This window comes from Ambystoma mexicanum, chromosome 2q, assembly GCF_040938575.1.
Source record: "Ambystoma mexicanum isolate Mex_15411 chromosome 2q, UKY_AmexF1_1, whole genome shotgun sequence".
NCBI classification, from domain to species: Eukaryota; Metazoa; Chordata; class Amphibia; order Caudata; family Ambystomatidae; genus Ambystoma; species Ambystoma mexicanum.
Window position 1 is genome coordinate 241661595 of NC_090924.1, and position 25309 is coordinate 241686903.

The 25309-nt window shown below is 46.8% G+C and overlaps 1 protein-coding gene across 1 annotated transcript in view; it reads right to left on the bottom strand.

Moving 5' to 3' along the window:
• Positions 1 to 25309, bottom strand: part of UNKL (unk like zinc finger) — a 1575372-nt gene that overhangs the window by 1366748 nt on the left and 183315 nt on the right. Inside the window, exon 3 of the mRNA XM_069647206.1 lies at positions 22487 to 22663. Coding sequence (XP_069503307.1) covers positions 22487 to 22663 — 177 coding nt within the window. The remainder of the gene's footprint in view (positions 1 to 22486; positions 22664 to 25309) is intronic.

Below are 25309 nucleotides of genomic sequence, written 5' to 3' on the forward strand. Positions count from 1 at the left end.
GACAATTTTTTCAGAACTAACTTGGCTTCCTCAATTTTCCTAGTCTCATCTTTCTTCCTATTTTTCTCCTGCAACAATCGACAGTGATGCACTATTGTCAACTGTCTCTCAGGTCACGGTTTCGCTTCCATTCCCACTTGTTTCTTCATCGGTCTCTGTACTGGCTCAGGTAACCCCCAACATAAAATGTGGTAAAATAATGCCACTGTTATTTCCCACAGCTCCAGAGTTTCAAGTTGCCATTTCTCTTGAATATCCTGAATGTAAGCAATAGGGTCTTCATCTTCCTTTATTTTACATTTCATAATTGCACCCATATTTGATCTATCAGGATACTGTACCCAGAGTGACCTCCAAACATCTGCTCTGCAATAATTAAGCTGCGGTCCATCATGCGCAGTTTTCTGTGCGGTCACACTTGAATACCCTGTGCTTCTCCATATGTCATCAGCTCTCTCCCCAAGAATAGTCGCCAGGAGACCTTTAATGTCCCCCATGGCCCGATATAATTTTTTCTGTTTCGTATATCCATTTTCCAGCTTCCGAAGTCAAACTCGGAGCTTACGCCTTAAATTATCCTCATCCATCTGCAGCCATGGAATATACTGTTGTCTTGCTCCCCCTTTTTCCAATAAGGGAAACGGCGTAAACCCTGCCCCAAACTCGGATCCTACTATCAGTCTATCCCTAGCAGAGAATATCGTTCATGTCAACCTCCTTGTAGGTAACAACCTTAAACTGCTCACATATGGTGGCGATTCTCCCTTTTCACTATACAATCATCCTCTGGGACGCTCTTGATATGGTATGGGGTCTGGCATCCTGTTTTTAGGTTGTTCTAGATACAACCATCTTACTCCCTTATACATTTGCAAATTCCTTCGGGGCGCATATATCTCTTCCTCCTATCTCGAGGGTAGACTGTCATTCCTCATCTGACATGTCTTGTCCCCAACTAGTAGGACTATCATCCCCTTCACCCTTATGCAGATTCAATCTATTCATAGACAATGCTCAAAGGTTCATTATTGAGCAGACTTCCTTCCTCTCTTCGTAATTGAGACATTGAGGATCGATCATTCCTTGAGTTTCATACTCGCTACTTTGTCTCAAATGTTGATAAGTCTTATCAATTCGTTCTCCGATGCTTTCCGCATCAAATCTTTTGTCATCTAACACAACTCTAGATACCCCTGGCGTTGCTTCATTTATCGAAAGGAACTCTTCTATTCTGTCACATCGTACCTGTCAGGGCTGGGCCTGGGCCAGGGCTGGGCCACTTGTTGGGGCTAGAAGGCAGATAACAGCCATTGAGGGGGCTGCAGAAGGGGTGAGAGCACTCCTGAAAAGCTCTACCCAGTATTCAAGGCGAGTTCTCCATCCCTTTTGCAGAAAGACGACTCTGGGATGGAGAACCGCCTTGGAACTACATTTCCCAGCAGGCCGTGCCTTGCACGAGCCTGCTGTCAGGGAAATGCTACGCCCGCACTATCGCGCATGCGCGAGCCGCCCCATTGGAGCGATGCTCGCAATTCCGGATTCTGAGGAGAGAAGACGTGTTTCACCCGAGCTCTGGCAGGCACGCCTACCTGGGGCACAAGCTCCCGCCTGAACACCCCAGGCCCCGCGCACAGTCAAGTTTACCTTATTTAACTACTTGTTGGGAACACAAACGCAGTTGGGAGTCTCAAGACGATTCCGGCTGAACTCTCAGCTGGGACCACGTTTGTAGTGCCGTACGGCAGATAGGGACGGAGGCACGAGAAGCATCGCACATGAACTCTGCCAGACTAGAAACCCAGCGCATAGACCCTGCATGATTAAGGGGCATCCCCTTCAAATACTGTGACTAATCTGCCCACGTACCTAACGCTGGGAAACTAATTAAGCTGCTCAGAGTGAAGTCAACTACAAGCATTTCTCAATTCATGTGCTAGCACCTGGATTTGTTTTCGCCCGCACTGACAATATGTTTTGGTATTTTTCAGTGGTATGTTGAGTGTCCTTTGGCTGAGCAACACGAACAAGCCAGGAGAATCTGAGGCACCAGTCAGCAACCAAAGCTAAGTGCTGTTTACTTGTTAGTACCGTGTATGAATATAATGCAAGGGGGGTTGGTGATCATACATGCAATCTGAGGATATGTACTGCATGAGTTAATGCAGGTATTGTAAGTGGTATTGCTGTAGGTTGCAGCGGAGCAACTGAGATAGCCTGCACTTTACCTTCATAGTGTCCTGGTTTCCGGAGCTCCAGTACAAAGGCTCCCCTTTTGAGGGGCACACAGTGTGAGTGAGGAGTGCATGAATGCATGGGCGGAGTACATCCATTGGAACAGCATACAGGAGTCGAGGAGCATGTTCCCCTAATACCTCCTCCCCATCCATAACATCTACATACCCCTCTTTCCGGTTTACCTGAACTCCCTCAACCCATCCAAACCAACTGACCCTAACCCTCTTTCCCCGGCGGTTCACGATGGCCTGTGGTTTACATTCCCAGGTGTTAAGACCCAGCAGGGAGGCAGGAGTTTGTGCTGCCTCTGCACCAGTCAACAGAAGCCTGACAGTAACTCTGGACTTGGTCCTATTTGTTCTTTACGAGTAAGACTAGTATCAAAACCTTTTTGCCTCCTTCTTCGTTCCATTTCTTCATCTAACTCTTTCTCGAATTTCTTCCAATTCTTTCTTCATCTTGTCTTTGTTCTTCCTTCCTTACTTCTTCCCTACTTTCCTCTTCTTCTCTTTGTCTCTATTCTTCTCTCCCTCAATCTTTGTGCTTCCTCTTCCTCACTTCCTTTCCAATCTATCTCTCTCTTTTATCACTCTGTCGGTTGTCATATTTACTTTGTTCTTCTGCCTTTTCTTCTTTTCTTGCTCTTTTCCTGTTATAGCTGTTCTCGTCGCTCTCTGCTCTTCCTCTTCTGCTCGTCTTTCAATCTCTTTTTCCGTTCTTTATCCTTTCTCTCTTGTTCGTCCTTATCTTCTCTTTGCCTGACTTACTCAATACTTTTCCAATCTAATTTAAGCAATATCTGTCCTCCTATCCATTTCTGTCGACAATTTTGACCGCCCAGCCCTTTCTTCTTTTTCTTGTATTATTTTGCAAATCTCTTCTTTTCTCTTATTCTACTCGGGATTATCATCACTATTATAAGTGGGAGGTTCGTATATTGGATTACTGTACCCCGTTGCCGCTTTCAACTCATTTAAATGGTACAACCCTACCTCTTCTGTATAAACACCTTTTATTTCAAGCAAGGTAAGGAAAGCTGAAGGCTCAAAACCTTCCTTCTTACGCTGACTAAGCATCCACTCCTCAGGTGGTGGATACTCCCTCTTTTCCTGGTACATTTTCCAGAGCTGTAAAAATCGCTAATCTTTTCTCTAACTTCTTCCCTGTGTCCGCAGCTTGCAGATATGTGGTCATGTGTTGCAATACCGCTTTTGACAGCGATCCCCCTTGTGGCCACGGCATGAAATGAACATCTCATCTGCCGTGCCTTTCACCCATTCCGCACTATACTGTTTGTGCTTGGGCATGTTCTTTCGCAGTGTCTTGCATAAGCGCATCAGCGGAGTATCTCTCATATTGACAAGTCCCAATTGACTGTCAATACTTACTGGACTTCTAACCAAACCTATATACTTTTGCGTAAATCACCACTTTTTCAATCTCCTTTAAAGCAACAAATATGACCGTGCACCATCAATCGCTGCTCAAGCCTCTAGTTTCTCAATAAGCTTTTTCTACCTTTAGACTGGTACCAACATCTTCACTAGGAAGTCACTATAGCTCCTTAACCTGTCTTCAATTATTTCACAACTTCTACCGCTCTTTGGTAATTCTACAAACACCACACAGACTAGTCGACTTTACACACTAATAAACACTGATCGCCTTTCGCCTTTTCTTATACCCTGTATAGGGTTTGAGACATCACCTTAAACAAACCTGTTTGTGCGTTATACGTTTCTGCTCTACCCCGTTGGGATTTGAAATGTCTCCTTCTGAAACTCTCTTGAGCCAGGCGCTCTTCTCTTCACTTAATATTTCCCGTTACTCAAAAATTACAATCCCATCCCCTTCATTTGCCATTCCACTTGGTTTACTCACCATTTGTTCATTAATCGACTAGAGGCCTTCAGTATCGTCGACTCCTCCAATCCGACCACTTTGCCTTCCGTCCGCAGAGTGCAGTGGAAACCGGGCAGGGATTTCGTCAAAGGGGGACCTGCCCACTGTCTCGGTTCTTCTTGCGAGTTTATTTCTAGTCGGCTGCTCTCCACAGGAAACACTGCGATCTTGCAGCTGATGGCAGACAATACTCGGTCATCCAAAAGATTAGGGGCAAACTTAGTTTCGATCTTTTAACCGTCCGCAGTGCTACCACCGAGTCCTTTGGGTAACATCCATGCACTGGATGGGAAGCAGAATAACTCGGAGACCAAATAATCAAACCAATTCAGGAAATGGCAAGGTTTGCTGTTTTATCAACAATGATCTAAAACAGGGAAGTTACAACAGACATCAACGGACGTTCGCGCAAGCTCTCGGTGCAAATCACATGAAATCAATCTTTTTATACTAAAAATATGTCATAAGTGACATCATACTGTGTGGCAAATGAGAAAAACCTAATCGGGATTGTGATAGGACCAAGGGGAACATTTAAGTACATTCTCTATAGGGGGTGGGATTATGATTGGATCTCTACTGTCAGGTGGGCAACTAATGCCCACCTCTAAAACATGTAATCTCTAACACTATTAAGTACACGGTATATCATTGGCTCTCAAAACTATAAGGCTCGTTTTACGGCCCTCTACAATTGGCTGGCACACTTGCGCTATGTCTGCAAAATTCGTTCAATTTAGCAGCACGTAAGCTCAGATCCAGGTCCCCCACCCAACTAGCCCATAATCTCTCATCACCAATGCCTTCTGCCATGCGGATTGTCTTTGAACTTGGCCTTGCAGTGTATTCTTGTATCTGGGAATATAAGTGAGTATGAACATGCGCTATCGTTGTTCTAGAACGCCAAGCTCAATTCTAATTTCATCCTTGAAACATGTGACTGGAGACCACGATTTGGTCCTTTTTGCTTCATTTAATTGTCTTAATTGAATAAAACTTGGCGCGCTTGGTGTTCTTTCTTTGCATCTTAACAAGGGAAAATTCAGCTTCTCAAGTTCACTGCCTTTGAAAATAGATAACCAAACTTGGCTGCTTCAACTGTTGTCACCAGGCCAGACAGCCTCACCATGCTCGTCTATGATCTTCAGCTAATTCTTGCTGCGACACAGCTCTCAGCCTCTCTTCTCCATGGGTCTGGGCTCACTAAATTCATGACACAGATGTCCAGCTCCTATACAATGGCGGCTTTGCCTGCAGTCTATTCACTATTTATAGTCAGCTTCTATGATCACTTAGTCTACTTGCGTTACCGCATCTGTACAATCATTGAACCGTTTGCAATTTCTTCAGTGCATCATGCACACACAATCTTCTCTTCACATAGGGAAGGTTACGTGATTCTTAACTTCGTGATTAGCTTCTGTAAGTTCCATACATTTTCTTCGGCCAGCATCTTCACAGCGTCACACTCGTCTCTTATGAAGTCACCAGCTCTTCTTTTGCTCTTTTTCACACTCCCTCTGGGAGTTCTTCCCTCAGATTGTCATCTCTTCGGGTATATATTAGATAGGGCATTCTCAATGGATATATTCTTTCGAACACTTGCTGCGGAATTGGCACACATGTAGGTGTTCAGCATGGTACAATCTCAGGTTTCCAACATACAGTAGGGGAGCGGGATTATCTGTAGAGGCATTCAACTGCTCCTCTACATTACCACTATTTTTAACCTTTCATCTTTAGGCTTTTCGGCGTCAAACCAGGAGTCTGGAATTTTTGGTGCCGAGTCGGGCTCAACACAGGGAACAGCGGTGACATGATGCAACAAAGTGGTGTGATTCTGCAGCAGCAATGGTTTGCAGGTAGAAGACACTGGGACACAGGCAGACGATGTTGAGTTGGTGGAGATGGACGACTCAGTAGGCCTCGGATGTGGACTTTACATGGAATGGCAAAAAGCTCAGTGTTAATTAGACCCTCACACAGCCAAAAGACAATGCAGGGTTTAAATGCCCAGAGAGCCACAATTGCTATCTAGTGGCTTTGATGAATTTGATGTCATCACTTCTTTCCCGGGGATAACCTCTTACAATGTGGACAGAGGACGGCAGCCGCTACCTGATCCTGGGGCAGCTCTAGGAAGGAGATCACATGGTGAGGTCATCCCCGAAGGGGAGGACGCAACATCATTGGAGGAAACCACATACCCTCAATACCCCATTAGGACTGCTCCCTCTATCCCCCATGACCTAATGGTGTATTGTGACACTCCGCCTCACCCACTAATTAGACCCACAGTAGGTATTCTACAATTTCACACTAGGAATGACAAATCCTCTTCTCAGAAGAGGAAGAGGCAGGGAATAACCAATCACTGGGAGTCCCAGCAATAACCTCCTCCTAGAAGGCATGAAATGATAATGATTGACACGAGGAAGAGGAACAGAGTAATGCAGATGGCTTAGACCAGGAAGCCAACTCTGCAGACTAGTCTCTGGAAGCTTTTCTGTCATGCCGGTAGATTTAAACCTGCTGTAGCTGATGTACCAGGAGGAGAGCTGCAGAGACTGGAGTGTGCCGCGGTCGGGAGAAACTGAAGAGCCCACCACCACACCACGTGATACAGCAGTAGCCGTACCGGACATTGAAGAGTACTGTGGAGAAACAAAGGCTTGCTGGACACTCACCGAGCCGGACCACATAGGGGAGAAGGATCGAAAGAGCAGAGAAAACACTTCAAGCTAACCGATAAACCTAGGGAAGGCAAACCGGTTACCCTGTTGCCGAAAGGAGTTTACCGCTTTGAGAAAGTTGAGACATGGAATGAAGCATGTGTAGAGGGTGGGATATTAAAACCCATTTGCTGAACAATTGTTGAATCCCTACCACAGAAGTAAAATAAATTGATCCAAGAAGGTCTTGAGAGTGGGGGAGGAATTCGGTACATAAAAGATCCAAGAAATATTGACTAACTTTGTGAAACTGGGTTCATTAAAAAAAACATTATTTCTTGGATAAAAGAAAAGCTGGCAAAATACAAGTCCTGGACAGGAGCATGCCAGGCAAATGTATTACAAGTGAAGAGGAGTAGCTCTCAAGGAAGCCCCACATACCCTTCAGAGTCTTAAAACTGTGTGAAAGTCCTGGAAGTGGAGTATACCAAGCAAAGACAAGAATGTGTACAAAATTTATCTCACAGAAGGTCCATGCCCTGAAGATTGCGTCAAGTGAAGAAAAAAAAAAAGACTACCTCCATATCCTGGCAGGGGAGCAAACCAGGCAAAGTCAAGTACGTATAATAAGTAAATCTCAAGGAGCATCCATGCCCTTAAGACTGTTAGAGTGCTGAAACCTGGCAATTGCAACATCGCCAAGGATCCTACTAAGTCTCCACCTAGTAGAGAGATGCAGTGCATTAATGTTAACCCAATATTTCATTCAAAACTTTATTATGCTTCGAGTCGTATAGGCCTTAAATGCATCTTACTTAATACGTCATGCTACAGCGGTTGCTGATCCAATTACTGAATTAAAACCTAATATCATGGCCCTCACGGAAACCTGGCTCCACAACGCCACCCACCAGTCTACATTGCTTGCCATCCCAGTAGGATACGACATTCTACATGGAGACCGGGTTACGGTAAAATGCTTAAAATTGTATATCTCTAGCACACCCCACATGGAACGCTGCGAGGTGCTGCTAGCCAAACTCGAGCTTAATTCTACCAGCTCTCTTAGTATCTTTCTCCTATACAGACCTCCAGTAGTCAGACCCTCCTATGAGGAACTCCTCCCGGCTTTGATTGGTAATATTACCATATTATATTCACCTTTTCTAGTCCTTGGTGATTTCAACTCATGGGCGAATTACCCTACATGCCAAGACACTGTCTCTTTCACGCACATTACTAAATCTTGGATTTACACAACAAGTTACGGGTCCTACCCACGTTGTAGGTAGCACCCATGATGATCTCCAATGTTAAGGCACAGACCTGCCCTTGGTCAGATCATCCTTCTATTGCCTTCAAAGTCTCTACTCATATAGAGAGGGTGAAAGCTCAGGCGTCTACCAACCGATCTGCTCACATTAGGTATTCTAAAGAGATTACACATGAGAGATTTGCATCCACTGACCTCCCCTTGTTTCCTTCCATGGATGAATACATACCCTTGAATGTTTTTACCTTACGTGTACGAATGTCAGTAATCAGTCGTTTGAACTTTTGGCCCTTTTGAAACAGACTTCTCAAAAAAAGTAATCCCTGATAAGCTGTGGTTATCCTCCGTCCTTACTGCCAGAGCTAAAAAAAATAGAAGAGCAGAACGCCAATGGCACAAATCTTCCTCTGATGTTTCTCTTTTAATAGGTCTTCTATGAAGTCCTATAAGAAACTTCTGCTGAAAACTAAAGAAGATAAATTAAATGCCAGAATCAAATCCGCTAAATCCAAGCCGAGGAAACTGTTCAAAGTACTCTATGAATTAAAGAGCATTTCAGTAAACCCCCTCCCTGTAGCAGATAATGCCTGCTGTGAACACATCCACAACTGTATTGCGCAGAAAACTAAAAACGCATCAATAAAACATAGCGGACTATCTTAAATTAGTACAACCTCCTGAAATCAGAATGCCCCTCTCCCCCCACTCATCGTTCTCTTGACTATGGTTCACCTTATTCCCTTTCAGGGAGGTTTCGGAGGGCGAGGTTCAGGATGCCATACTCAAGTTGAAGCCAACATCCTGCAAAGGTGATCGCTTCCCTGCTTCGCTCTTTCAAGACTTTCAGAGTTCACATGTTGCATGAGTAACCACGCTTGTTAATTGCTCCTTGGCAGAAGGTTCCGTCTCTGACAGTATTAAGGAAGCCTGGATCTCGCCTTTACTAAAAAAAGAGAATCTTGATAAAAGACCCTGGAAATATTCGTCAGATTACTAACATCCCTTTCTTTCTAAAGATCTTGGACAAACTAGCACCAAACCAGTATCAAAGTTATGTGTAGAAGAACAATATCTATGACAGGTAATGTCCACAGCTGTGCTGCTTCGGAAAATCTTTGGCGTCTGCATCCTGCGTCGATGAGCCGTCCCAGAGGACCTCCTCCGACGGCCGACGTCACCCGATGTGATAAGTAGGACGCACAACGCCCATAGCCTCAGTTTTAGTTTTTTTCCCAGAACGTGTGCCACCAGTTTTCTGCCAGTCAGACACACAAGGCCTTGCGGAACGCAAGCTGCAATCGAAGAAATTCTGAAGCGGGGAAGGTAGGGAGGGAGCGATATGGAATACGTCGTCGGACCATCCCATCGAAAGAACATTACCAGGTAAGAAAGTAACTTGTTCTTCGAGGGGATTGGGTCCTCCGACGTATTCCATATATATGACAGACACCCAAAGCAGTACCAAGCAAGGAGGTGGGAAAATAATTTAGAACACACATTTAGCATGCCCAATCAAATTGCGCAATATAGGACTGCCTTGCCAAAGGCCAGATCCTGCCCTCGGATGGAATCGAGGGAGTAGTGACGTACAAAAGTATGTACTGAAGCCCAGGTGGCTGCATCACAGATGTGACGAATAGGAACACCCCTCTGCAGGGCAGTAGACGCAGCCATTCCCCTGGTAGAATGGCCCGCCAGCCAGCTGGAGGATCCTTACCCGCCAAGCAGTAACACTCGGAGATAGCTAAAATAATCTGAGACAAAGTCTGTTTCGTCACAGCTTGTCCCAAACGCTTTCCATCGTAACCAATGAAAAGTTGATCGTCCACTCTGACCCGGGACATGCGCGAAATATAAAAGCTCAACGCTCTCCTAGGATCAAGCCTATGGAGCCTCTCCTCTTCCTTACCAGGATGTGGAGGAGGATAGAACGCCGGAAGAACAACCTTCTGGCTCAAATGAAAATCCGAAACCACCTTTGGAAGAAAAGAAGGACGAACTCTAAGGACAACCCTGTCCTTATGAAAACAGTGAAGGGTAGCTTAACTGAAAGTGCCTGTAACTCACTCTGCGAGCGGAAGTAACCGCAACCAAAAACACAGTTTTAAGAGTTAGCAGTCTCAAAGGGCAAGAATGTAAAGACTCAAACGGAGCACCCATAAGAAACTTAAGAACAAGGTTCAGATCCCAACCAGGCACCAGAAAAGGTGATGGAGGGAACACATTAGTGAGCCCTTTCAAAAACTGAGCAATTAAAGGAATCTTAAAATAGGAACATTCTTCAGACGAGCGCTTAAAGATGGACAGCGCCGCCAGGTAACGTTTAATGGTCCCCTCTTGCAAGCCCCTGTGGGCCAAAGAAAGCAAAAAAGACAGAACCATGGGAATGTCACATTCAAAAGGATCCACATTCTTAACTCTGCACCAGTCGCAGAACTTTCTCCAACGGTACAGAGACTTTGTTGCCGGCCGCCTGGCCGAGAGCAACACCTCCATCACGTCTTCAGGGAGGTCCCAATCCTTATACCTCAACCTTTCAGAAGCCAAGCGTGAAGGTTGAGGGATCTGACCTCTGGATGGAGAACCTGACCCCCCCTCCCGTGAGAGCAGATCGTCTCGGTAGGGAAGACGACGTGGAGGGCAGATGGACAAGTCGAGAAGGTCCGGGTACGACGTCCTCCGGGCCCACGCCGGAGCAATGAGGATCATCCGGGAACTGAACCTCCGTAGTACTTGCGGGATGACGGGGACTGGAGGAAACGCGTACAGCAGTGGGAATGACCACTCCACCACAAACGCGTCTCCTAAGGCTCCTTTTGGAGGAAATTCCTGCGAGCAGAACCTTTCGCACTTCCGGTTGACACTGGAGGCGAAGAGATCTACTTGAGGGGTCCCCCAATGGGTGAAGATCTCCAGGAGAATCTCCTGAGCCAGCTCCCACTCATGAGAGACCGTGCTCTGCCTGCTCAGAGCGTCCGCCGTCTCGTTGTCTTCTCCGGCCAGATGAACAGCCGAGATCGAAACTTCCTGCTGGATGGCCCAGAACTCGAGCTGCATCGCCTCCCTGCACAGAGGAAGTGACCCTGCCCCCCCCGTTTTTGTTGAGGTAGTGCATGGCCACCGTGTTGTCCGTTAGAATCAGGGCACTCTTTCCTCGCACAGTCGGCAGAAAAGCCTTCACGGCTAGCCTGATGGCCCTCAGCTGCAACAGATTGATATGGAGTCTGGACTCCGACGGAGACCAACGACCGCTGACTGTCAACTCGTTGGCATGAGCTCCCCATCCCGTGAGGGATGCGTCCGTCACGATCGTCACCTTCGGCCAAGGCAGCCAAAATGGGGCCCCCTTCATCAGATTGCCTTCGACGGCCCACCACAGAAGGTCCTGGGCGACCGAGGGCAGCACCTGAACAGGGTTCGACAGCCTGCCGGAGGACTGAGACCACTGGAGCTTGAGTGCCCACTGCAAAGATCTCATCCGCAGACGAGCCTCTGGCACCAGACGAATGCAGGATGCCATGAGGCCGAGCAGTCTCAAAAACTCGGATGCTGGGAGATTCTGGGCAAGTTGAAACTTGTGCACCATCTGCTGAATGTGAAGAGCCCTCAACTGGGGAGGAAAACGCTGCCCCAGGGATGTGTCGAGCACTGCTCCGATGTACTGGAGCCGCTGCGTTGGTGTCAAATGAGACTTCTTTAAATTGAGGGAGAAGCCCAGCTTGTGAAGCGAGTGGCAGGTGACGGACAGATGATCCAGGACTTGCTCGGGAGAGCTCCCCCTGATCAACCAATCGTCCAGGTAGGGGTAGACGTGAATCCCCCCTTTCCTGAGGTGCGCTGCCACCACCACCATGAGCTTGGTGAAAACCCTCGGGCGGAGGTCAATCCGAACAGCAGGACCCGAAACTGAAAGTGCGAGTCGCCAACCGCGAACCTCAGGTACATCTTGTGCTTGGGATGTATCGGCACATGGAAGTAAGCATCCTTGAGGTCGAGAGACACCAACCAGTCCTGAAGTTGAAGGGCCTGGAGGACTTGAGAGAGAGTAACCATCTTGAACTTGTCCTTCCTGAGGAGTTTGTTCAAACCGCGCAAGTCCATGATGGGTCTCAATCCCCCGTCTTTCTTCGATATCAAAAAATAAGGGCAATACCATCCCTTGTTCCTCTCCGCTGCAGGCACCAGTTCTATGGCGCCTTTCTCCAGCAGGGCTTGAATTTCCTGCGCAAGAAGCGGATCCGGACTCTTCAAAGAGAGGTTCCCAGGTGGATTGTCGCGAAGCCTCTGCCGAAAAGGAAGACAGTAGCCGTGGGTTATGATCACCAGAACTCACACATCTGAAGTAATGGCTTGCCACTCTACAAGATGCTGCGCCAGCCTTCCCCCAACCGGCGAACCATGGGACCTGGCCTCATGACTGAGTGGTAGCGGCTGCGGCGTTGTCGGAGGGCAAAGAGGCAACTGCCCGAGTGGCCTTGGCACCTCAAGTACCCTTGTTTCCACCTCTGGAACTCTTACGATGGCCTCTTTGACTGCTAGCTCCTCTCGCTTTACTGAAGGACGAGTAATAGCGAAAGGAACCTCCCCTCCATTGCTGTCCCCTAGGATGAAAAGGCAGAGGTTGGCGAACTGCAGCGCCCAACGACTTTGCTGCAGCTTTGGAGGTCTGCAACCTCTCAATGCTCTCGTCAGCCTTGCTGCCAAAAAGGTGTTCACCGTCAAAAGGCATGTTGAGGAGCCGGGACTGCACATCAGGAGCGAACCCAGACTTCCGCAACCACGCAAACCTGCGTATTACGGTGCTCGCCGCCATGGACCGGCTGACACAATCTGCCATGTCCAAACCCGACTGAACGGCCTCACACATGGCATCCTTGCCATCCTGCACCATAGCAAGGAAACCATCCCGTTCGTCCCCTTCAGGAATACGTTCAGCCGCTAATGCAACACAGTTCCACAGAGAGTGTGTGAAATGAGACAAGGCACATATGGAGTTGGCCGCATGAAGCGCCATACCCCCTGAAGAAAACACATGCTTTGCCCAGCCGTCAAAACATTTGTCGTCCCTATCCGGAGGGATGGTAGGATACGACGCCTGCTTTGCCGGAGCCGTAGCTGCCTGCACCACCAAACTCTCCGGAGCATGGTGCCTGGACAAGTAGCAGGGGTCGCTACTGGCTGGACGGTATTTTCGCGACAAAGACATGCCCACTGCCGGGAGACTCTCCACAGCAGTCCAAGCCGCCACCACCCTTCTCTGCAGAGCCATATGAAACGGCAAAACCAGGTCAGTGGGGGGACCAAGATCAAGGATTTCCGTGAGATCATCCTGAACGAACTCTCCTGGGGGAGCCGACCAACCCAAGTACTCGGTGACCCGAGACATAAGGCGCCGATATGAACAATCGGCATGTGTGCCAGGCTCCGGCCTACAAAACTCCACCTCCGGAGAGGTGTCCAGTCCACTGGCATCATGCAGTGACTGCCTCAGGTCATCAAACTGGCTATGGCCCAAGATAAGCTCATCTGGTTCCGTAACCGGAGCCAAGCCGTCATCAGAGCCTTCATCGCCCTCTGAAATGTACTCCAGGCAGGGAGAGGAAGACATCTGGGGACCAAAGCAGTGCCTGAACTTAGCCAGAGCCTTTCTAGGGGCTAACCCCGTGCCACGGGGCCCCTCTGACACCACCACCTCGAAAGGCGTTGAGGGTGCCGAACGAGTCGGCGTTGAGGGTGCCGAACGAGTCGGCGCCGGCAGAAACGGCGTCGAGCGAATCGGCGTCGACGCCAGCTGCAGCGCCGCCAGCATCAACGGCGTCGACACAGGCCTCAAAACCGGGGCTCCGAGCGTCTCTCGACGACCTAGGCGCCGACGACCCCCTCCCTCGGAGGCGGAGCCTCGAGAGAAATCGTCGACGACCTCGGCGCCACAGGCGTTGACATCTTCTTCGAAGACGGCACAGGATCACGCGGTCTCGAGCGCGTCGAGGACCGGAACCTGGAACGGGCATGGCGAGAACGGCTACCCTTGTCCGAGCGGGACCTCTCCCGCAAGCCGTGCCGACCACCCGATCCCAAAGGCGTACGAGCGGTGTCTCTCGACCGGTGCCGACTGACCCCATTCGGAGGTGCGGACAGACCGGTGCCCTGCGATTCAAGAATCGCTAGCATCTGCTTCCCGAAGGAAGCCCATTCCTCCGGTGTCGCTTGCATGGAGGGATAAGCGACCCGCCGACGGGCGGAGTCCTCGGAAGAGGACGGGGAAGGCGACCAATGCCAGCGCTTCCGGCAATGCCTCAAAGAGGCGCAGGAGTGGCGAGACCGACTCCTGGAAGGAGACCCACTGGACTTCCGACGATGACGCGGAGAGTCGCCCCTCGAGTCATCCGTCGAAAGCCCCGTAGACCTCGACTTCCGGAGCTTAGACACCCGAACTACCGACAGCTTCTTCTTGCGTTCCCGCAAGGCCTTTGCCGTGAGCGACTGGCAGTCGACACAGTCGTCCGTATCGTGGTCCTCCCCGAGGCACCAGAGGCAGGCGTCGTGCGAGTCCGTGACCAACATCTTGGACCCACAGTCCCCGCATTTCTTGAAGCCCGGACGCAGTGTTGAAGACGAAGTAGACATCGCCACGAATAGGTCTTCACACAAAAAACGAACAGGTTCAACGTAATAAAATTGAAAACAGCAAACTCCAAAGAGTCGAGGCGTACCGAGATTCACGAAGCTAACACGTTCGCAGAAAAAACGGAACTGAGGCTATGGGCATCGTGCGTCCTACTTAACACATCGGGTGACGTCAGCCGACGGAGGAGGTCCTCGGGGACGGCGCATCGACGTCATCGACGCAGGACGCCGAAGATTTTCCGAAGCAGCACAGCTGTGGACATTACCTGTCATAGATATGGAATACGTCGGATGACCCAATCCCCTCGAAAATAAAATCCTCACCACTGGCCTGTCCTGGTTCTGTGTGAATCACAGAACCGAAACTGCCGTCTTAGATCTCAAGTCCAACATCACTGAGATCATTAACAGAAGTGGTCAGGCTTTGATGCTTCTTTTAGATCTGTCAGCCGCTTTTGATCTTGTTGATCACACCGTTCTCACTGAAAGACTAGTCCAAGTGGGCGGATGCTCCACCTTCATAACAAACTGGCTTAGATCTTTCCTAGGTCCTCGCAGTGTCTATGTAACCAAGGACAATGCACACTCTACAAACGGAGCGCTGATCTGCATGGTCCCGCAAGGATCATGCCTCTCGCCGTTGTTCAACGTCTACATAAAACCCCTGTGTGACCTGCTCTCCTCTCTGGGTGTACAAATCGTTCAGACAACACCCAGATTGTGATCGAACTCTCAGGCCTCTACAGCAAAGACCTTGAAATTATAAACTCCATCTTTAACAGTATACAATCGTGGATGGTCAGAAACTCCCTAGCTTTGAACAATAAGAAAACGGAGCTACTCATTTTGGGTACACAGACAAAACTGAAACGTCTTGACCCATTTTACTTTCTAATTGCAGGTAACATGATCAAGGTCTCCGGTTATGTGAAAACTCCGGGGGTCTATTTTGATCCTCGCCTTTCTTTTAAAAAACATGTACTTTATCTCAAATCCTCCTGCTCTTACTACACTCATCGGCTCTAGCAACTCTGTCCTTATCTCTCAAAGACCAACAAGGCCACGATTGTGGCTGCCATCATTAACATCAAGTTGGACTATTGCAACAGCCTACTAACTGGTTCATCTGAGGCAAACATAAGAAGTCTTCAGGTGATTCAGAACGGAGCCATCCGGGCTGCCTGCAGCATTGGCCGACGTATTCCTGTTACCGTTGCTCATAGGAAACTGCATTGGCATTCGGTTAGCCAAAGAATCAGATTTAAAGGCACCATGGTTACCCATAATTGCTAGCCCCCTGCTACCTTTCAACTAGAATCTCCAAAAAGCCCTTTTGTCGAACTCTGTTTGAATAAAAACATCCTTTTAAAGCAACCCTGTGTCCTGTTGAAGAAATTGGGCAGCTCAAGCTTCAATGCCTGGGGCCCGAACCTCTGGATCAAATTGCCATCAGTCCTCAAGAGCATCGAGTCAACCGCCCAATAAAACAAAATAATTGAAGACCTATCTGTTTGACTCAGGCCCAGATTAATTTCCATTTAGTCTCTGCCTCCTGCTATGACCTTTATACGTTTCTTGTTGTATTTGTCTTGTGAACGCTTAGAGGCCCATGGGTCTAAAGCGCAATACAAAAGTTGGATGGATGGATAGATAGATAGATAGAACCTTGCTGAATAGGTGAAGGTAGAACAAGAATGTCCCTGGGTTACACATGCAACAATCAGTGGTGGGCATTCACATCATGGGTCAGCTGTAGTAGCACCAAAAGCAATTGATGACCTTGCTTTCCATCAACCGTATAACAAATTAGATCGTAAATGTTTGGGACCAAGTGGTGAATCAATTTCAATTTTCATCCGGTACCCACTCTTTAGCTCCACTCTTTCTGGACCCTGACTTTTATCCATGGCCATAACCGTACTAATTCCCTCTCTGGAAACAGGACCGGTATCTCAAGGTCAGAGAGATGCTCAAAGGCAGTGTTATCAAGTAAGTGAAATAGTCTGATACGGATTTTATGTTGCACGAGACTGTTGATCTAAGACTTATTCCCATCTGGTGCTGATATACTAGATTCTGGAAGGTCCTATGGTGAGGCTACAGCACTGGCAAGGAGAAGGACATTTAGCTCCCTGCCGATGAGAAAATATGGGTGCCGAACTCTAATTCAACGTGATGTTTTGATGGTACTATGCTCCAGTCAGACTGCATGATATGTCCCAAAAATTAGCTACGGAGTATTCGAGGGAGTGTACGGAAAATGGTTCTTATACTCACATCTGGTGGGGATCCGCGAATTGGAGGGGCATCTTCTAATAGAAAACATTTTGGGATCCCAATACCAGATGACCAAGCCCTACTCTTTTAAGGCACACTCTCCGATAAAGAACGAATTCTGCACCACTATGCTCTATTACAACATATATTATTGGCAGCCAGGTGAAGCATAGTCACCCTATGGACACCCCCATTGGCATAGGCCAAAGTCGAACAATGACCTGGCATATTCTTAGTATGTAGATAATTACTTGGACATTGAATAGCATTTTGCCTCATTTCCATAAATAATGGACAGTTTAGTTTAGTTTATTTATAAAGTGCGTCCGAACCCTCAGGTAGCTGGGCGCATAATCATGTGCACAGCAGAGTTACATATCGTTACACGAGCACAATGATACAACAATCAGAGCACATACATTAGTCCATGCTCTGAGTAGTTACATACAGATAGTAGAATAAATAGAAAACAAGGTACAAGATGGTTACAGTGGAGAGTGAGGACCGGGTTACTGGGTGGTCCTGAATAGGATATAGGCAGGGAAAACATTACTAGATGGTGGAGAACGGCGGCTGGCCGAGCGTGTAGGTGAGAGACTAAATGTTTAAGCTAATAGCCAAGATTTCACCATGGCTCTGAATGGCCAAAACGCGGCTTCCGATCTAATTGCAAGAGGGAGAGCGTTCTAGCATTGTGCTGCGAGAACTGGGAAACTGGAACCTCCTGCTGTTTTTAGGTTGTAGCTGGGGGATCTTAAGTTGGTGCAGGTAAGGGGTTCTGGTAGGTCTATTGGAGCAGTGTCTAGAAAATGTGTCTGAGAGGTAGCGAGGATCATTCTGTCACGGATCGGGAGCCAATGCACTTCTTTGCTAACCGTGGATATGTGAGCCTTGCACGGGAGGTTGAGGGCACATCTTAATGCATTATTTTGAAGGATCTGGAGCCTGTTCAGTTTTTAGTAGTGGTGCCTAGGTAGAGTGTGTTGCAGTAGTCTAATTTAGACAATATCAACGCTCTAGATAAGGTGAGGCAGCTTGAGGGGGAGAGAAAAAGCCTGCAGGCATTGATCAATTTATTGGTGTAGGTGGTGGCTGAGATGGTGGGGTTTATTTGTTTTTTTAGTGACAAGTTGGAGTTGAGGTACACACCTTGTGTTTTGACCTATTTGGAAACTTTTATGATGTTGCCATCAATGGTAAAGTATTGGTACCTTTGGTCCAGTTTGTTGAGGGGAGCCTGGGAACCTACGATAAGCAGTTCTGTCTTATCGTCGTTGAGGCAAAGACTGTGTGTGGCCATCCAGGCTTGGATTTCTACGTAGATTTCATTTAGCTTCATAGCTGCCAGTGAGAGTAATGAGGACCTGAGTGTCAGCTGCGTAATTAGTGTAGCTGACACCCAGATCGTCAAGACAGTCAAAGAGGAGCTTTGTAAAGATGTTGTAAAGTGTGGGCGAAATACAGGAGCCTTGGGGCACTCCACATGTAATTGGGATAGGGTCCGCAGCCGCGGAGGGGGCGAAGACCCTAGTCGTCCTGTCAGACAGAAATGACTGGTTCCACTTAGTGGCATTCTAAGAGAATGCAGCAGCCGAGGAGAGGTGTTGAGTGAGGATCTGGTGGTCAACCAGATCGAAGGCAGCGGATAGATCCAACAAGAGCAAAATGGCCAGTTTGCCCTTGTCTTTGGCATCATCCATTTGGATTTTTAGGTCCAAGAGGGCAGTTTCAGTCCCATGCCTTGGTCTAAAGCCGGATTGTCGCAGGCCTAGGAGGTTATTGTCTTCCAAATGTTGTTTTATTTGGAGGTAGGCTACCCTGTCCAAGATTTTGAGGAGAAATGGGACTGTGGTGATTGGTCTGTAATTAGTGGGGATGTTAGGGTGTAGGTTAGGTTTTTTGAGCAGGGGGAGGACCCCCGCTTCTTTGAGGTTATTGGGGACCACTGAGTTTTTGAAGGAAGAATTGATCAAAGAGGTGATGAGAGGGGCTTGCTCATTCGCTCCGTCTTTGATGACGGGACAAATGTCACCTTTGCAGTTGGATGGTTTGAGACAGGCCGCAACAGACCCAACAGGTCACAGGCTCAAGTAAATGTGAATATGCATATGTTAAGTCTTCTGCAATGCAATAATTTCTTCTCCAACAAGTCTTTATTGCAAAATCGTTTTCTTTCTAAAGAAATTTTAAGGTGTCTGGTTTAGAGTGAGGTAGGGGAGGAAAAGATGTGGGGGGGGTCTTACTTTGCTACCCACAAGATTACAATATATGGATTGTTCTTTAAAGCTCATGCATCGATAAATATGCATCTTTTTAAAAAAAACAAAATGGTTTGAACAAAAGATGTAATTTTACAAACACCATTTTAATAAATACGCAAACACCCACGATACTAGCCTAAAGCAGAAAAGCATTCATATGTATACAATCTTTTTGCCTTTACAAACTTTGAAAGTATTTTAAATGCGGCCCACATTTAGAGTATCTCACGGGTTGAATTAGAAAAATTGCACAAAGTAACATCTTACCAGTTAATTCAACTATCATTCAAAAGACACGGATAGGTTCGACAATTAAACCAGCGATAACAATTTCAAACTGCAAGCTACTAGCCAGACATAAAAAGTCACTTGCTCCACCGTAAAAATATACCCACGTGACGTTGAATGAATAAAACTTCCAAGTTGCCATAACAATCGCTTGCTTCGTAAATTGCAATCGTACATTATAGCAAAGCTACTTTGGGACCATCAATCAGATCTGGAATCTATAGGCTTTCATCTTTTTGCCTTTCCGGGCCATGGATGAGGCTACTAGCTTCATTGAATTCCAACCGCCCATGGCTATTGTCACAACTGAAATCACTCCATCTGGACAACAAATGCATGCTATGAATAATAAATGAAGGAACTACTTGACTCATTTTCACAAATCTTAGACGGCCTAGCTTGGCTAGAAAAGTTTATCAAATCCCTAGCCAAGTCAAATGTTCAGTTCGAAAAATCATAAAATTCCATACCATCAATACACTCATGGAACTGTTGTGGATTAAAAAACTTATTTGCATGGCATACATAATTCCATAGATGAGGTGGAAAAAACATCCATCATCCTTTTTACAAGAAACAACGTCGAACAGCATTTATATAGATGGTTATACCTCGTCTTTGCAGCAAGCCAAAAAAGGAATTGCTGGGCGACCATCTGGCGGCCTGGCAATTCTGATAAAAAATAATCTCAAATGTACCCTGCAACAAATCCAGGCTTCACCAGAGCTATTGGTTATTGAACTTACAACCAAAGCTAAACTCACTCACACCATATTGGTCATATCTCTATGTTGGAATCCAAATACAATGCCTCTTGAGGTGATGATTTCTTATTTAAATGCACTACTGACAGAAGCTTTTATTAAGAATCTGAAATACAAACTCATAACTGGAGGGGATTTCAATTCAACACTGCAGTCACACCCTATTACAACCCCAGATAGCAGTCACAATCAATATACTAACATCTCCCAAGAAAGAGGGATGCTTTGGACACATTTTTATGCAGAGTGGGATATTCACCCGGTGTCTCTGACACAAGATAGGCCCCATGCAACATGGCATTGTGGTAATGCTAGTTCAAGTATTGATTACATTGCTCTTTCACGTGACCTAGCTGAGAAATCTTCCTATTGTACAGTACACAATTCTACCACAAGTGATCATCATATCCTAAAATGTACTATTTATATTTCAATTCCATCTTATTCTGTGATCCCATCTTTGGGTTAACCAGAAATTGATAGACACGTGTTGTGTATACAATGGAAGCCTTCTTTGTGCAGACAACTGTCCTAGCTTGTAAATCATGTTTGGATAGTTGACGAGTTTAGCTCACTTAGTGGGGAGGATGTGTCTGCTGACGTATGGAATGTGCAGATGATCAATAAACATCTCAGCAGTTTAGCCTTGATTGACAACATTGAGAATACTTTGCAACACCAAAACACATTCAGTCCTGCAATCAACATCTTGAAGCGTTCTAAAAACGCGGCACTTAGATGCTTTTTAAGAACAAAAGGGACTCATTTAGATTATTTAGGCTTAAAGAAAGCAATCATCTTGAAGTAGAAATTGGAGGTGAAAGCAATCAGAATGGAACAGCATGTGAAAAACAATCAAAACATGATTAATCTCCTATGTAAAAAATAAACGAGAGAAATTTGGGCCTCCCTTAGGAATCCTACGGCTAAGCAAGTTACTGAGCTTCAAGCCTCTATATCTGGTAATACTTGGATGGAGTATTATCAAAGCAAATATTGTTTACCTCACAGATTCCATAGCTTTAATGCCCAAGTCTTAGCAACATCCATGCTTCCAAACTGCACATGGGCAGATCATACTTACATTAAAGATCCTAGAAACAAATCTCAGTACATGGGCAGATCATACTTACATTGAAGCTTTTCAGGATCTGAATGGATACGCCACACTTTATTTCTAACCATGTTATAGTATCTTCTCTCTCTTTTTTTTTTAAACATATTTTTATTGTTTTCATTAACATAACAGCAATTCCACAATTCCACTAACTCCCCCCCCCCTCACCCCCCTCACTGGAAGAGTAGGAACCCATGCAGGTGTGCTTTCTGGGAAAGTTTATGTGCCAAAAATGTCTGAGATTTTAATATTATGCGGGCACCATTGTTCCATATAGTCCGACTTCAAATAATCCAGCACTGCCCCCCCACTCCTTTGTGAAAGAGTTCTTCTGAGTCTGAAGGCGATGTGTTATCTTTTCCATTGTCATTTGCGACCAGACCTTCTGTAGCCAGGTAAATACTAATGGTGGTTCTTGTTTTGTCCAATTTTGGGCTATTGTGGCCCATGCTGCAATAACTAGGCCCATGAAACTTCTCCTTTGTACTTTATGGAGTCTTTGGGCCTGTGGATCTGTGAATCTGCACAGCCACACTCTCTCCCCCATTTGGGCTGAGTATCTTCTCTTTAACCATGATATTGCCTCCCCTATTTACAATAACGATCGCACAAATGACAAATTGTCTTTTATCTGTTTGTACATGACTAAAGTTTGATCTATACCATTGTTTACTTAAATGAGGAACTACTTAGAGATTATGTGACCAGTTTATTTACGAGAGGTTTGAAACCCCTTACTTACATGGAACTTTTGGAGGGTTGTGAGAAACAAACTTACTCAACTGATTGTATTAACTATTTTGTTAATCCTCCTACAGTAACTGCTAGATTGTATTGTTCTGAGCATTTTAGTTGACTATAATGCTTAAACTGATTATGTAAACAAAGTGTTTTGCAATTGCAAGATTTTATGTTTTAATGTAACTTTGTAAAGGTGTTACACCAAATACAATAAAAAAATAATAATACCCACAGCACACTAGGTCTGACTTGCCGAGAGTCCATTGTCACTAGCCAATTGGAAGGGGCAAGTAAAAATGTGGAGACTTGCTTAAACTACTATACTTTACCTTATATCATATACTGGTGGTCTCAGGTCATGCGGTCCATGTGCAAAGGCACAATGGAGCCCATTCTTAACACAATGTCCTCGAGCATCTGTTTCATGAATGCAGGTGCCAGTCTTGTAATATCGAAGATGATACTTTCTTTCAGTGTCCCCTGTTGTACGGTGTAAATATGGACAGCTGAAAAAGGAAAAAGGAAAATATGAGCACTTCCTCCTAACAAAGTGAACTTAAACTTTGCAGAAACAGTTTCTAAAAACAGTAGTTATCTCATGAGTATATATATATTTCTCATTTTTCTCATTTTATTCTTTTCATATACTTGTAGGACTTCGGTCCCCACCATCCTTATAGTTGCCCGGTTTAAAATGTAATCCAATTAGCAAACTGGAATGAGCGAGGCAAAAAACGCACAGCGACATACATCGTAGTGGAGAAGCCAACACCTTATAGAGGGGTTCCTGCTGCCACAAAATAAGCTGCTGTGAAAAACAGTAACGCAGGAATACCTGCCCTATGAGAAATCAACTTATTGTAATAAGGTTATTTGTTGGGGTATATTTATGGAGTCTACTGCTCAGACATCAGTACATCTATAATTGTTACAAGTTTCAACTTAACATTATTTTGATGTTTCACCATCCTCTACCAATATTTTTTATATTTTAATCACAGTCAGTCGGTTGGTTTGATATCATTTTTATCAGTCCCCCAATGTAGTCATAAATTCAATGTCCCTGTGTTATGGACCATTTGGCCACAAGCAACTGTATTCTTTTGTGAACATACAGAGATACCACTCCGGGTTTGAACCCACATTCATGTAGATCTTTGCGAAAAATAAAGCTTGCAGAGCAGTGCAACACTTTGTTCAAAGAACGTCACGACAATAGCCAATAGTCATACATTTTTATTATTAAAAAACAGTATACTCAACTCCTGTGGGGTTCCCATCTAGAGGGGGACCCTGCACCTTACCTTAGCCTTCAAGTAGGCTCTTAGCACAGGCTTCCCCTATTCCACCATAATGATTTTAAATATTGGTAGACTAACACCAGGGCACCCTCCCGCCTGTTGTGTGGCCCAGCGGGGTGTAGGGAGCCACTCACACATGCACACACACAGACATGCACAGAGGAGTCAGACGCGATGTTGCTGGTTGCATCACCCGGCGGCAACTGCCGCACGGACTTCCTTTATTACATTGAGCATGCGCGGGCCCCAACGAGGCTCGCGCATGCCCAGTGCACACTCGGGACGTCACATCCCTTTTTATCTTTAACAACAAACAACAACATGAAGTTAACTTAGTAAAACATTAACTGGAGCGACCTGGCAGCAGGTCTATTCCCATCACTTACTGACGGCCACGGATATCCTGAGCTCAGTCCCCCGAGTCCAACACATAGTCCTTGAGACGGGCAGGCGGTCTCCTGGACACTCTTTAGGGATACCTAGACGTGACTGTTGGGGTCTCCCTGCTCGCTTCCGCCGCGGGGGCTCCGATGTTCCTGGGTTCCTCGCCCAGCTCTTCAGGGCCTTCTTCCTGGGCGGGCACGGCTTGGGCACTGGACATTCCTGTTGATGTGTCCACCTTCTTGAAGAAAGACATATTACGCGTGACCGTACCGCGCTCACAGGCGGCCGTCACCATGGCATGGGTGACTTTCCAAGGGTGTGGTTCAAACGGTAGAGCTAGCTTTTCTTCGGGATGACGGTTCTTGACTAGCACTGAATCTCCGACACGGATCTCCTTGCCCTGCAGGTCTCCTCTGTCACTTTCCTTCTGGTTGTGTATGGCCCGCTCTTGTCGTACCTTTTCATTGTCTATGATGCCCGGACTCCTCCCCTCCATTTCAGGTATCATTCCTCTGGGGCAGCGTCCAAACAGGGCCTCCGCCGGGGCGACACCCGTGGACTGATGGGGTGTGGTCCGATATTCCCGCAAGAACTCCACTAGCTTCTTCTGCAGGTAGTCACCTCCGTTGGCCGAGATCCTCAGCACTTTATTCAGCGTGCGCATCATTCTTTCCGCTTCTCCGTTAGCGCGAGGCCACAGTGGCGAGACTCTGTGGTGCTGTATTCCCTTATCACGGAGGTATTGCGCAAATTGGTTGCCGGTAAACGGTGGTCCGTTGTCGGAGCAGAGCAGCTCCGGAAAGCCCTGTGCTGCAAACATTCTGTTGAATGCCCTCGTGGTGAATTCTGTTGCCGTTTATTCTACCACCTCCACCTCCGGGTATCTCGACCATTGGTCAACGGCTATCAGGAAATACATGCCCCGACCCGTCGAACCAAAGTCTACATGGATTGTCCCCCCACGGCTTCTCACTCCGCTCCATCGAGCTTATAGGGGGAGCCCTTTCTCCGGGGTCGCTGCCTGGCAAGCCAAACACCTCTTCACGAAGCCCTCGACCTTTTCTTCTAGATCCGGAAACCACTCCTTTGGTCGTAGTCTCGCTTTCGTTTTGACCACCCCTTGATGTCCGATGTGTGCCAGTTCAAGCACCCGCTTCCTTAGTGTCTGCGGTATTACAATTTGCCTCCCTCTCAGTAGCAGACCATCATAGGAGATTGAGAGCTCCTCCTTTACCCGCCAGAAAGCCTGAAGATCTCTCTGGGCCTCCTGCTGGCGCCGGGAGTTGTTGCGCAGCATCTCCCTCCATTCTCCACTTCTAATGGCCTCCTTAGTGATGTCAAAAATTTCATCCTTGGATGACTCTGAGGCAATGGTTGCTCTCGACAACGCTACGGGGAGCGCCCCATCCACCACATGACAGAGTAGTCCCTGGCAGTCTGACACCTCTCTGCCTTTGTTGGTACCTC